Source organism: Perissodus microlepis, chromosome 18 (genome assembly GCF_051167445.1).
Source record: "Perissodus microlepis isolate ML-2025 ecotype Zambia chromosome 18, ASM5116744v1, whole genome shotgun sequence".
Lineage (NCBI taxonomy): Eukaryota > Metazoa > Chordata > Actinopteri > Cichliformes > Cichlidae > Perissodus > Perissodus microlepis.
In genome coordinates this window covers 25,929,193-25,941,877 of record NC_140478.1, presented here as the reverse complement: position 1 = coordinate 25,941,877, position 12,685 = coordinate 25,929,193, and the positions used below count along the sequence as shown (strand labels likewise).

At 39.8% G+C, this 12,685-nt stretch overlaps 2 protein-coding genes across 2 annotated transcripts; one reads left to right on the top strand and one right to left on the bottom strand.

Annotated features, from left to right (window-relative positions):
• On the top strand, positions 1 to 6,293 carry sdr39u1 (short chain dehydrogenase/reductase family 39U, member 1). Its single transcript, XM_084913323.1, has 6 exons — positions 1 to 107; positions 1,476 to 1,582; positions 1,868 to 1,950; positions 2,051 to 2,172; positions 2,285 to 2,437; positions 3,979 to 6,293. Exons 1-6 carry the CDS (start codon positions 92 to 94, stop codon positions 4,404 to 4,406), a joined length of 909 nt encoding a protein of 302 aa, XP_084769449.1. The 5' UTR covers positions 1 to 91; the 3' UTR covers positions 4,407 to 6,293.
• Positions 6,294 to 6,549: 256 nt separating this feature from the next.
• Positions 6,550 to 12,638, bottom strand: mettl17 (methyltransferase like 17). The gene is made up of 14 exons (XM_084913316.1): positions 12,447 to 12,638; positions 11,427 to 11,568; positions 11,179 to 11,328; positions 10,990 to 11,077; positions 10,602 to 10,683; positions 10,387 to 10,460; positions 10,210 to 10,304; positions 10,032 to 10,102; positions 9,648 to 9,755; positions 9,476 to 9,544; positions 9,344 to 9,394; positions 9,150 to 9,242; positions 7,911 to 8,107; positions 6,550 to 6,802 (listed from the first exon to the last, which is right to left on the bottom strand). Exons 1-14 carry the CDS (start codon positions 12,513 to 12,515, stop codon positions 6,709 to 6,711), a joined length of 1,383 nt encoding a protein of 460 aa, XP_084769442.1. The 5' UTR covers positions 12,516 to 12,638; the 3' UTR covers positions 6,550 to 6,708.
• Positions 12,639 to 12,685: the final 47 nt, after the last annotated feature.

The window sequence follows — 12,685 nt, the reverse complement described above, 5'->3', positions numbered from 1 at the left end:
AGAAGAAGAAGAAGAAGAAGAAGGAGAGGCGGGACTCGTGTACGGTGGCGTTTTGAGATTTAACTCAAGGTTAAAGGGCAAGCTTCTGGCCATGAGAATTTTAATAGGTATGTACAATTTTTAGTTACACGTTTTTTAAAGTTGCTCGGAAAAGACAGAGTGACATTACGCTTTCAGATAGCTTATAGCTAATGTTTACGTTGCAGCCAATAATGAAGTGCCCTATATGCATTAGTGAGTTTGTACTTGTGCATTATGTTGGGCTGTAGCACTAATGCGAACAGAGCCTGGGAGCTTTGAGAAAGCGTGCTGAAACTGTGTGCTTATGGTGTGTTTCATAGTTGAGTTTGCTCAGGTAATGCACAAAGCAATGTTTTGTAAGCATGTACAATACGCATGCGCACCACGCATGCCTGACTCGCCTAATTTTGAGGGTTTTTTTTAAATAATTTTGAAGCGTTTCTATGTATTTATTTAGTTGCTTGGTTAGTTAGTTATTTTCACCCTTTATTTACATCTGTAAAAATCGGCTAAATAATAGAAATATTTCTCTTTAAGTTAAACTGCAAAAACGAGAATAAAGTTGACCCAAAGCCACCTTAACGTCATGAGCAAAAAGGGTTTTTTGAAAGTTGCGACTTTCCTTTGTTACAGCAGTTAAAACTGAGTGTAATTTTAAATTGAACGTAAAACGTTAAAAAAAAATTTTTAAAGCACGATATGATAAAATAAATCCGATTTTTTAAAGATTAATTAAGAAAAAGAAATACCAAAAAAATTACATGAGTGTAATTTTAAAAGAAGAAGCACTCAGAGAATGCAAACCTCCAACAAAGCAGCTCACTATCTGGAATATTAATTTTCTTTTAAGAAAATAGTATTGTATTTTATATATATTCATGCAATTTTCTTCTTTTAAAATGTACTTTAAGGAGTTTGTAGTGCAGGAAAGTGAATAAATTTTGAGGTCAATTAGAAAGAAAGGTAGATGTGAAATGTAAAAATGAGGTCATAGGTAAAATGTGATATGATATTTGGATACAAATTATGTGTGACATTTACAATCCCCATTTACCTGTATCATTTCCTAAATGTTCCCAATACAAACAAAGACAGTAGCATTTTAAGCTGTTTTAAAGATACATTTTATCAAAGTTTGACCTTATTTAACCTTGAAGAAATCGCCAGCGCTAACTTGATATTTAAAATGCTCATATATAATTCCTTATGTAGCTACATGTTGTCAATACAATCAGCAGTTAGAAACCTAGTTTCAAAAAATCCCATATAGCATTGCATTAGTGTCACCTGAAGTAGAGGACAGAGGTCAGCTGTGACATGCAATTTAAATCTTTATACAGTACTTTCTTTACACACTTGTAAGAATCACAGTTTCTAAGTTGGAGGACGTGTGGGGCTTTTGTTTTTCAGTTTGTTCCTTTTGATGATTTCTCTGTCCGTTGTGTTTCTTGTAGGAGGGGGATCTGGCTTCGTTGGCCGTGAGCTTACCCGCCTACTTAGGGACAAAGGTCATGAGGTGACACTGATATCCCGCCAGCCTGGTCCAGGGAAGATAACATGGGTATGACCTAAAGTTAATACAAAGTAAAAAGCTCATTTTAGGACCTGTTGATTCATCACTGTTAACGAAACATCATATTGGAGCTGATGCCTGATGGTTTGAAGGACTGAGATTAGAGAGGTAGAAGAAATTTATTAATCCCTCGTGTTGGTTCCTCTGGGAAATTCAGTATGTACAAACTGTACAGACAGAGATGTACAAACTGATAAATGTGGAAGGGGGATAGTTTACAGATCCAGTGACATTTCTAAACATCTTTATGTTTCTTCCTCTCTGCTCCTGCAGGGTGAGCTGGAGTCTCAGGGTCTCCCACCGTGTGAGGGTGCCGTCAACTTGGCTGGAGAAAATCTCATAAACCCACTGCGATGGTGAGAAATAAATAATCAAAGAATCCATCCTAATATTTGCAGCATTTTAATGCATTTACAGGGATTGCCACTGTTTTTTCCCTTGGGTTCTGTTTTGAAGGTGGAATGAAAGCTACAAAAAAGACTTGTTCTCCAGTCGCGTTGACACAACTAAAGCTCTTTCTCAAGCCATTGCTGCTTCCTCCAGTCCTCCTCACTCTTGGGTGCTGGTGTCAGGTGTAGGTAAGCATTTAATAAGTGAGATTCTACTCAGCACAGCAGATCAGATGAACTCATTGATAATATAGATAGTAATTCTATTATTGCTTTTTCATTGTTTGTTTTCATGACACAGCTTGCTATAAACCCAGTCTAACAGCTCAATACACAGAAGACAGTGAATGGACTCCGTTTGACCTTCTCTCGAGACTTGTCAAAGAGTGGGAAGCAGCAGCACTACTTCCTGAAAATGTGGCAAAAACCACCAAACAAGTCATCATCCGGCCTGGTTTGTATACGGCACATGCTTATGTTTATTGTCCATCCTGAATCTGTCTAAATCAGGGGTGGGTAACTCCAGGCCTCGAGGGCCGGTGTCCCTGCAGGTTTTAGATGTGTCCTCGAACCAACACAGCTGATTTAAATGGCTAAATTAGCTCCTCAACATGTCCTGAAGTTCTCCAGAGGCCTGGTAACGAACTAATCATGTGATTCAGGTGTGTTGACCCAAGGTAAGATCTAAAACCTGCAGGACACTGGCCCTCGAGGCCTGGAATTGCCCACCCCTGGTCTAAATGGATCAGATGAAGGGCCACATGCATCTTTCTGGTCCTATGTGAGGTCTTTGCTGGATCTTTTTCCTATTTCTTAAGAACATGGCTTTCAGATACTGTTCGTCTGCTGTAGATGGTTTCTTTAGGCCTGCCACTTCTTCTTTTGTCCTCACGTCTAGTTTCTTGGCGTCTGTCTTGTGTCAGTGATGTAAAAGACGGATTAAATGCGACATGACCATTCAAACAGCAGTCGCTTTCTAAAACATCAGATATGTAATGGATTCAGTACCACATACGAAAGTGACCTAGGTCGGATTTGAAAATATCGGGTTTGTGCTGTTCAAGCTGTCATACCATGATCGGATATCAATCAATCAATCTTTATTTATAAAGCACTTTCATACAGAAATGTAGCACAAAGTGCTTTACATGGTTAAAAGCAGCCCACCCCACCCCATCCTGCCCTCCAATTCACCACCCACACTCTCATTAACATAAACGGTCATGGATACACACACACACACACACTCTTGAAAAGTAAAATTGGGCCCAATTTTGAGTGGGATAGGGTCAAAAAAGTCGGATTTGATGCGCTTTCGCCTGCAGTGTGAACATAGCCTAAGTGTTCTGCTCATAGTTATTTTGGAATCACCAAAAATACAATTTGTATGCCTGTCAAAATATATTATCCTTGGCATTTTTCAGAGATTGACTAAATCGACTTAAGCAATGTGGAAAAAAATTTTGTTTTTATGACTGGCTACTAATAACCAAGTGCCTAAGGATACATTTTAAAAACAGTGGTTCATTTCTTGAATTGGGTGCCTTTTTCATGCTTGAATGATTCACAGGTCAGTGTTAACTGGTTTAACAAACTAAAGAAAGAAATTGGGGCAAAAACCCTTTGAAGATGATCAGGTACAAGAACTAGAATAAAAAGAGTGAAAAGGCTACCAGCATCCAAAGAAAAACTTTAAAAGACCATCAGTCTGTTAAACTTTTGCATTTTGTACATGCATACACAACACGTGAAGATTTAAAGTATCTTATCTCTGTATTACTTTTATCTTTTTCAGTTTTTCTAGCATGAATTAAAATTTTATCTCGTGGGCCATTTCACGGCAGATAATCTGACTAGATTGACTGAATGAACAACATAAACTTGAACTAATGGTTTCTCAGTTATAAAGAGTATCCCAGTAAATCATCATTAAACAAGTTAAAATGACTGCAGTGAAAAACATATGTGCTTTCTTATTTTCCATGCATTCCCCAGGGGCAGTGCTGGGTCGTGATGGTGGGGCCATGAAGCAGATGCTGCTGCCGTTCTGGCTCGGCCTCGGGGGTACCCTGGGATCTGGAAGACAACCATTTCCCTGGATCCATGTTTCAGACCTGGCAGGAATCATTGTCCGCGCACTGGACCCTCCTGCTGACACTCCACCCTCCTCATCACCACAAGTGTTCAACGGAGTCGCTCCGGCTCTCAACACCAACTATGAATTCACTAAAGAATTGGGTCGGGTCTTGAGGCGGCCCACCATCCTTCCTGTACCTGGCTTTGTCATGAACGCCCTGCTGGGTTCGGAGAGGGCCGTGATCCTTACTCAAGGCCAGAAAGTCATACCTAAGAGGACTTTGGAGTCTGGATTTCAGTACAACTACCCTGACTTGACCTCAGCTTTGAAGGAGATTGTTAATTAACAAGAGAGTACGGCTGTTCATTTTTTACTGTAATACAAGAATAAACAAATATGAGCCTAAATGAGTCATTGAAAATGAATCCCAGGATCATGACTCAGTAAAAGACGGTTGTAAATTACTTATTCATCAGATCTGTGTACTGATGAACTGGTGTTTCTCATATTGCTAAAGAGCAGTTATGGGATCATGTTTGAAAAACTGTGTTTTAAATAAAACGTCATGCTTTGCTTTAAAGTGTTTCTCCGCATTTGGGACAATAACAAGCGGCTCTAAAGCCTGGTGTGACGGCATCTTTGCTTACATTTAGAAAGCACTGGGACATGATTGTTGATACTGAAGTATTTCTGTAAAATAAATCTGACAGAGTTGAGTCTTGATGACAGATGTGTCTAAACTTTCTCCTTTAGCAGCTTTTGCTCCTTTCGTTCAAACTCATGAACAGAGCTACAGAAGATAATCTTGGATGGTTGTACATCTAGCCATTAATGCTGCAACTAGTGACTGTGTTTATTGTTATTAACTCCTAATTAATGGGAAAAAAAAATGTCAGTGACACAGTGGTTAGTAATACTGCCACGTGTCAAGAAAGTTCCTGGTTTGAACCCTAGCTTTCCGTGTGGATGTTGCCTTTCCTTGTGCCTGTGTGCGTCTCCTTGGTACTTCAGCTGCTGTCCACAGTCCAAAAACATGCTTTTTAAAATATTTAGTGAATCTAATGGTTGAGATTCAGATAAAGTCCCTTAAGTGTAAATAATAATCCCCTAAATCTTTAGTTAAACTGGTCTTGTCGTCTGAATTGCTTGTAATCGTCAGTAAGACTAGACCAGTAGTATATCAATGCCAGACCAGTTGTCTAGCTTTCACTCTAAAGTGGCCTCAATATTTATAGTAATATTTACTGGAATCCTGCTGTTCAGCAGTTCAGTCAGGAATAAATAAAAGATCTGAACAGTTGCACAAACCAGTTAATAAAACTTTCCTTGCATGGTTAACGAGTTACAGCTTTTTTGTTAAGGTCTGCTTACAGATACAAAGCAAAACACTACGTGTAAAACTGTGCTCAGGTTCCCTGTCTGTGTGTGGATTTCAACTCACAAGTAAATTTTGACCCGATTTTTCTTCCTTTCAACTGATTGGTCAATATCAGATGGGTTTGGCTCTCAGACAGGGAGCTTTACTGAGCTGCGGGTCCTGGAAGGATAATACAGTTTGAAGCTGGGGGATCTCTCTATATGAATGTCCCATAGGGCTCATACAAGCCAGGTTCCTTATCTTTCAGTAGCTGTTGAAAGGATAAAGGTTTTGGTATATCAGTGGTTAGAAATACCATTATTAATGTAATGTTACTTTCACACAGAGTCAGGGCTGAGCCAGGACCATTGCTGTGAGTCACAGTGCGCAGCATAAAGGCCCTTTCACAGCGGACGCAGCATGCGCTGCTAATGCTAACTACTAACTAGAGCGAAGATCCAGAATTTGTTGCGCTAACTGCTGAGCTGTGGTTTTTTTGCGGCAGCTCTACGTGTACTAGATACGCCTGTTGCTCGTCGTTTCTGTCTCTGACTTGAGCATGATATTAGACCACAGAATCCTGAGAGAACAGATGACAGCAAAAGTATCACAACACAAGATGTTTATGACTCCAACAAAGAAGAAAGTCTAGCTCGTTTATGGCAGACATGACATCCAGCTGTTTTCATGACCACATTACTAATGGTGAAGCACCGAAACAATTATTGGAGCTATAGGTCATGGCCTGGAGTCTTTTTTTTGTTGTTTGTTTGTTTGTTTTTATAAATAGTCGTTTACATAAGTCTAGGTTAATAATCAAGTTTACTGGAGCTTTTTTGTGGCCTGCAGTAAATTAAAAATGTTGCTGAAATCTCATTTTGAGTCTCACAGTGTCACTGAATTAACCTGCAACACTGAAACATGTGCAAAAAGAAAATTTACCCTTTTTATTTTAAGGCTGTGAAATGTTATGTTACCAAAAAAATACATAAAGCTCATGTTATGTATTGTTCTGCTGAATAAACAACTTTAAGGTTTGTTTGGACCGCATTGAAAATGAAATGCTTCTCAAGGTAAATTCAATTTCAAAATACTTTTTAAAAGACACATTTCAGTCCAAAGAGCATCACACTTAAAAATATAATGGTTTATTGGAGGTGGTACACAATAAAGAAAACTGCAGAGAGGAAATGTATATGTAATTTGCAGCTCCTTTGTCTATAAATCAAAGTATTATCAGTTTCACGATGTATCGTATGTTTCCACAGAGTCTGTTTTTACGGCTGAATCGTCACTCTGAATCACTGTTGACGTCTTCCTCTACACCCTGAATGATCGGCATTTGATCTCCCCAGTCACTGCTCCGAGCGCAGCGGTACATATCTCTGATTAAAATGACATTGAAATAGAACAATTAAACAGAAAAAAACCCAATACAAAACAAAACAGTCAAATAAGTCCATCAGTGACAATAAAACTCATACAACAAAAAGAAATAAGAACATCCAGCAACCAAAGGCTGCCTGTAGCACAGAGTATCGATTATTATGACATACAGAAGGTTTACAATGAATTTCTGCTCCATTTGGTCTAGTTCTGACACATTTTCGGATCACATAATTCAGAATTATAGCAAATTTTGATCAGCGATTCCCCAGTTTGAAGTCCAGGCAAGCCAGATCTTTTGCTGCATTTCCTTCCCTCATTCTCTCTTTCTGTATTTCCCGCATCTTTCCTGCGTACCTACCTGTGTCTAGGTTAAACACCCAAGGAATTTTGTTAATTTTAGAAAACGCTGTTGATGAACTGCGTGGCCCCACACTGAATCAAATTCAAACAGTACGCAGCCCTAATAAGCATTTTAATGACATATTTCTTCTTAGTTTATTTTAACGCACCTGGTCCCTAACATCATATCCTAAAAACCCTATGGTATCCGATCTGACCTAGAGTCTTAATATCTCTGGATTCAGGACTGATATCCTCTCGATTATAAAATGAGACCTCAAACGTTTCTTTTTGATGAAACCTGAGCAGAATTTGATGACCCTGAAGAATCCTTTTGTCAGACTGCTGGGGGACTTCCCATGATGCACTGAGCAGTTCTTCTTCACTCTCTTCTTTTCCCTCCCAATGCACTCACCTGTCACTACTGAATGTCAGTACCTTTTGTCTTCTCTCTCTATGCCAGAGGTGGGCAACTCCAGGCCTCAAGGGCCAGTGTGCTGCAGGTTTTAGGTGTATCCTTGAGCCCACACAGCTGATTTAAATGGCTAAATGACTCCTCAACATGTCTTGAAGTTCTCCAGAGGGCTGGTAATGAACTAATCATTTGGTTCAGGTGTGTTGACCCAGGGTGATATCTAAAACCTGCAGGACACCGGCCCTTGAGGCCTGGAGTTGCCCACCCCTGCTCTATGCTAGCATTTAAGGAAAAGGACTAAACCTATTCTGCAGCTGATGAATTTGTGTGACACTGATTTTTCTTTTTACCTGCCATGTTTACGGGCTGTCACCACCATGTGCTGTAGCTGTCCGTCCGGGTAACACACGCGACAGTGGACATGCCTCGTTCTGCGCAGCACTGGTGCAATCAGCCTGGCCCACTCCACACCCTTTGTGCCTTCCTCCACTGCTTCTGTCCGCCTCAAAATTAGGTAGCTGAACTTCTCGATCTGACGGTCATTGTGCTGGAAAAGGAAAAAAAAAAAGTGTTGATATGGAATTCATTCAGCATTTATCTGAAAAAACAAAAAACAAAACATGTTTGCATATATAGCACTTTCTGTGTAAAGTGTAAATTAATAATACTTAAAAGGCAACAAGAAGAAAAAGTTATGAAGTTAAAAATAACGAATTCAATCCAAGATAAAATCTTGGCGCAAGACTTTGTGTCTTTTATGTTTTACATGCTATTAAATAAATATGAGTTTCCTGATAATATACAATAATACGAAACTTCAGCTGTGTTCACAGAAGGGAATAAAGTGCAGCTGATTTTAATAGAGCCTGGTACAGAAGACTATATGTTGTTTTTGCTGATTACACTAAAATGTTTTAGTCTTATTTGGTCTGTTGCTTTGTTTGCAGGACCAGCATTCTAAGAAGAAAAGCCTCAGAACTTCCTCTCCTCCCGTCACCCTTCCAGCTCATCCGAGGTGTTCCCAAAGCAGCTGAGGCATAATCTCATGGGTCTGTCCCAGAGATTCTCTAAGTAGAATATGCTCAAAATTCCTCACCAAGGAGGTGTCCAGGTCATATCCTAGTCAGATCCTCAAAAACCCTCAGCTGGCTCCTTTCAAGTTGCGGATGTACTCTGAAGCCCTCAGAAAGGACTCCCAAATGACAACAGTGAGCCACCCTGCGGAGGTAGTTGATTTCTACTGCTTCTATCTGTGATCTTTTTGTCACTAGAGCTTGTGACCATAACTGTATACCCACCACTGCTTGCCATCTTTCTCTGAGGGCAACTCTAGACTGAGAGTCCAGCCCCTCTCCAGGAGACCTGTTGCAGAGCACCAGCTGTGCGTTGAGGTGAGCCTGACTATATTAGCTGGTACTACTCAAGCACTAATTCACCAGTGTTGTCTTAGGACAATAAGGATAATTTAAAATTCATGCAATGCTGCTCCGGTGGAGTCCAAGAATAAAAAGAAAGAGACCTGGTAATTAACAGATTAGATCCCATTTAAAGTGAAAAGCTGTAAACAGACATAGACAGTTGAGTCTTACCCTGGGTAGAGACAGAGGTTGGTAATGCTGCTGGAAGTTGCAGGGTGTGACGGGCTCATGAGCCAGTTTGGGACACACCAGTTCATGCGAACACTAAAATAAATAAATAAATAAATGAATAGACGTGCAATAAGACTGAGACACTAATGGCTCTATGTATGACTTTAATTAAATCTACTGGGTGTTAAACTTACTGGAGCAAACACTGATGCTGGCCTGGAGTCATAAACAGTCTTCTCTTGTTTCTGGAGTCAGAAAACCAACAATTTAGTTTGATCAAATAACAACTATTGTGAACTGCTGTCTTATCTAGTGTGTTTAAATACCTTCAATAAAGTATCTCTGGCTTCCATGAGTATCTGATGGCCCTCTTTGGTCCCATTTTCCACCAGCACCTAGAACATAAAATGCAACGAGTAATAGGTTTTTTTCTGTTTCTTTTTAAACACCAGAGGCTCACCAATCATTTTCTTAAGTTGTATCTTTATTTGATCTCACCAGATATGAGCTTGTCTTTCTCCAAAGAGTGAATGCTGCCTCCTCTCGGTCTTTCACATTTGGCAGCTCTGAGAGGGTAAAAGCTGCAGTGACTAAATCAAACTGCACCTGAAAGGAGAAAAAGGATGGTCAGGATTTCCAGCTGTTGAGATTATCTGGAACATTAATGACAGCAAATCAAAAATATTGGGATTTTCTTTATTTTTTGATTTTGTCTGTTTGTGTTCTTTTCTAGAACAACAACTAAAAATATTTTAAAAATCCATGTATAACCCAGAATTGAAGTCTAGAATATTGCATATACATTTTTAATAACACACTGAATTGTTTAAACTCTTGACAGTGAACACATTGTGACTTAAATAAAAGCTGAGGGAGTTTTACCTTAGGAGAGACAGGGAGAAACTGCCTGAAATACACTTGTTTGATGCAGGGTTCAGCTCTTTCATCATCACCTGCTCAATTCAAAAAATAATAATAATAATAATACAATTCAGTCAGTTCTTATTAACATCTGTATTTCACATAAAGAAACAAATAAATTGTCTACATGTGTGTCTACCTTTCAGAAGTCGTTCTGCCAAAATGTTCATTGGCCCTGAGCTGTCCACACACACCATCTCCTTCAAAGAGTCACCCCAGCATGCGTGAGATGCCCTGAGGAAACGGCCAGATTATAAACTTAGTTTAGCTATTCAGACTAAAGCATTGACATGTTTTACTAGTGTTGCACACTAACCAGACAACTGTTCCTAACCCAGAACCAAAATCCAGGAGAGTGTGAGGAGCAAAGGAGGGATCCCTCTTCTTTATCTAAATGATGAGGGGAAAAAAACTGCAGGTATAACTGAGTTTAACCACAAAAAACAACTTGTGCTTGGATTCAAGCGATTCTTAAAAAGGAAGCTCCCTGTATCACCACGTAAGCCGATCGCCTCCACAGCACTTTGTTACCTCATTCAGAGCTCTCCTCACTGCAGCATAACCGCCAGCAAGTCGAGCTGCCATGTAGACCACGCCGAGCTCTTCATCATACCTGAAACACAGTGAGATGCTTGTAAATCTACTGCACGTCAAATTTAAGGACCAAAACTACAACTTCAGGATGGATCATGGTGGAGCGCAACCATTCACTGGGTTTATCTAAAGAAAGCATCTTAAGTCTGTTAAAGGTATAAAATGTTCAGCATTTGTCATAAATCGCAGTTTTAGCTTCTCCTATTATGGGTAAAAGAGGCTTTTTCTCCTTTAGGAATGAGTAAATATAACAAAGAGGCATTCAGAACAGACTGAAACGTGAAAAACTGATAATGGATAACACTGTAGTTAAATGACATGTTACTTCGTGGGTGCCCAGTGATATGTCGTTCTTCGGAGCTCTGAGAGAACTTTCCTCCTGATGCGGTCTTCCATTGCTTGCTCGTCTATATCTGCAGAATGAATGTATATTTATTTTTTCTAGCTGCTGCATGATATGATCTTGTTGCATGTGTATTATTACTTTAAAAAAAATTATACATATGTCACCCACCTCCTCCCTTTTGCATGGCTTTCTCCCACAGTTCTTTCTCCAGACTCACAGCTTTCTGCCTCAGAGTTAAATCCTCGACCGCTCGTTTCCTGCTCCACAGGAAGTTCGTGAGCTTGTGAATGCGCTCGGGAAGCTGATTCACCTGAGCTCCTACAGATGCAGAGATGGATGAGAGGCAAAGGGTTTCAACCAATGAAGCTGGTCAGAAAGATCTGTTATATTAACTGATTTACCAACACTAAGCTTACTGTGAATAATCGACTGTGCAGCCACGTGGAGTTCCTCAGGTAGCCGTAGAGTTTTCAAGTTGGTCACACCTGGGTGTTTTCTGTGTGGTTCACCCTTTAGGAAATCTACGTGTGGCTGTGGGTGTGTAGCTGCACTCATTGCCTGAAATAACAGGTTTAAATGATGCCGTTTTACTGACCTTTGAATTAAACTGAAATATGATTATATGAGGAAAATAAAAAAACAGGAAATCCAATTACAGCCAGATTTTAGAAAAAAACAAACAAACAAAGAAACAAAACAAAATCTGTGTTTCATTTTTTCAAAAGATCCAGTGGCCACTACATTAGGCACATGTACTGTTTGAGTGCTTGTTAACGTAGGTATTTCATCAGCTAATCACATAGCAGCGACTTAACGCATTTAGGCATGACAACATGGACAAGAGGACCTATTGAAATTCAAACCAAGCATCAAAATTTGGATGAAAAGTAATTTATGTTACGTGACGTGGTTGTTTGTGTAACAATATACTCGAGTATTGTTGCTGACCATGTCCACCTACTTATGATCACAGTATTCTGAAGGCAAAAGGAGGGCCAATCCAGTGCTAGCAAGGTGTAAATAATGAAGTGGCCAGTAAGTGCAGTTTTAGTTTATTTAATGAAATGTTTGAGTCCAAGGTAACTGGGAACCAGACAGCAGCCTTACTGGCTCCAGTTATAATATCAGAAAGACATAGCCAAGAGATTTTTTATGCTGAGCTGATAATAACCCCAGAAAATCCCCTCAGTGTTGTATTCAGAGATGTGTTTGGGCAGTGTTTGAATGAACGTAGAAATCATGTTTTACACCAGTGAGAGCTGGCAGCCCTGACATCTGGGGGACAGGTAGAGTAGATTCACGACTAAATGGTGTATATTATGCCAAAAAATAAAATGTAAATGTACAGACTGAAACTATTTTGTTCTCTATAGCTTATGTGTCTGACCTCTGCGATTAAAAAGCTGCATTCAGTGGTAATATCAATCCTTACTCACCCGGCACACCAGCATTCCCAGAGGTGTTCTCTGACAGAGAACACAGGCGCTAAATCTACGTGGTACCATAACATCTGCTTCTAAACGTTACGTTTAAATGGCTTAAAATTCAACTTTCATCCAGCCCTCCTAAAGTGTCACGTTAGAATCCCACTAATCCTTCAACAAAATAATTCCGACCACTACCTAAGGCGGAACACTTTCGCCCCTAATCTCTGTTCCCACCTCAGGAGAACAAC

Excerpts from the sequence above, each read along its gene's own strand:
- sdr39u1 (XM_084913323.1), top strand. Across the intron at positions 1,583-1,867 it reads GTCCAGGGAAGATAACATGG|GGTGAGCTGGAGTCTCAGGG; the intron begins GTATGACCTAAA and ends CTGCTCCTGCAG. Across the intron at positions 1,951-2,050 it reads CTCATAAACCCACTGCGATG|GTGGAATGAAAGCTACAAAA; the intron begins GTGAGAAATAAA and ends TCTGTTTTGAAG.
- mettl17 (XM_084913316.1), bottom strand. The coding sequence starts at position 12,515 with ATGGTACCACGTAGATTTAGCGCCTGTGTTCTCTGTCAGAGAACACCT. Across the intron at positions 11,078-11,178 it reads AGCCATGCAAAAGGGAGGAG|ATATAGACGAGCAAGCAATG; the intron begins GTGGGTGACATA and ends TTCATTCTGCAG. Across the intron at positions 9,545-9,647 it reads GAAAGACAAGCTCATATCTG|GTGCTGGTGGAAAATGGGAC; the intron begins GTGAGATCAAAT and ends TTTATGTTCTAG.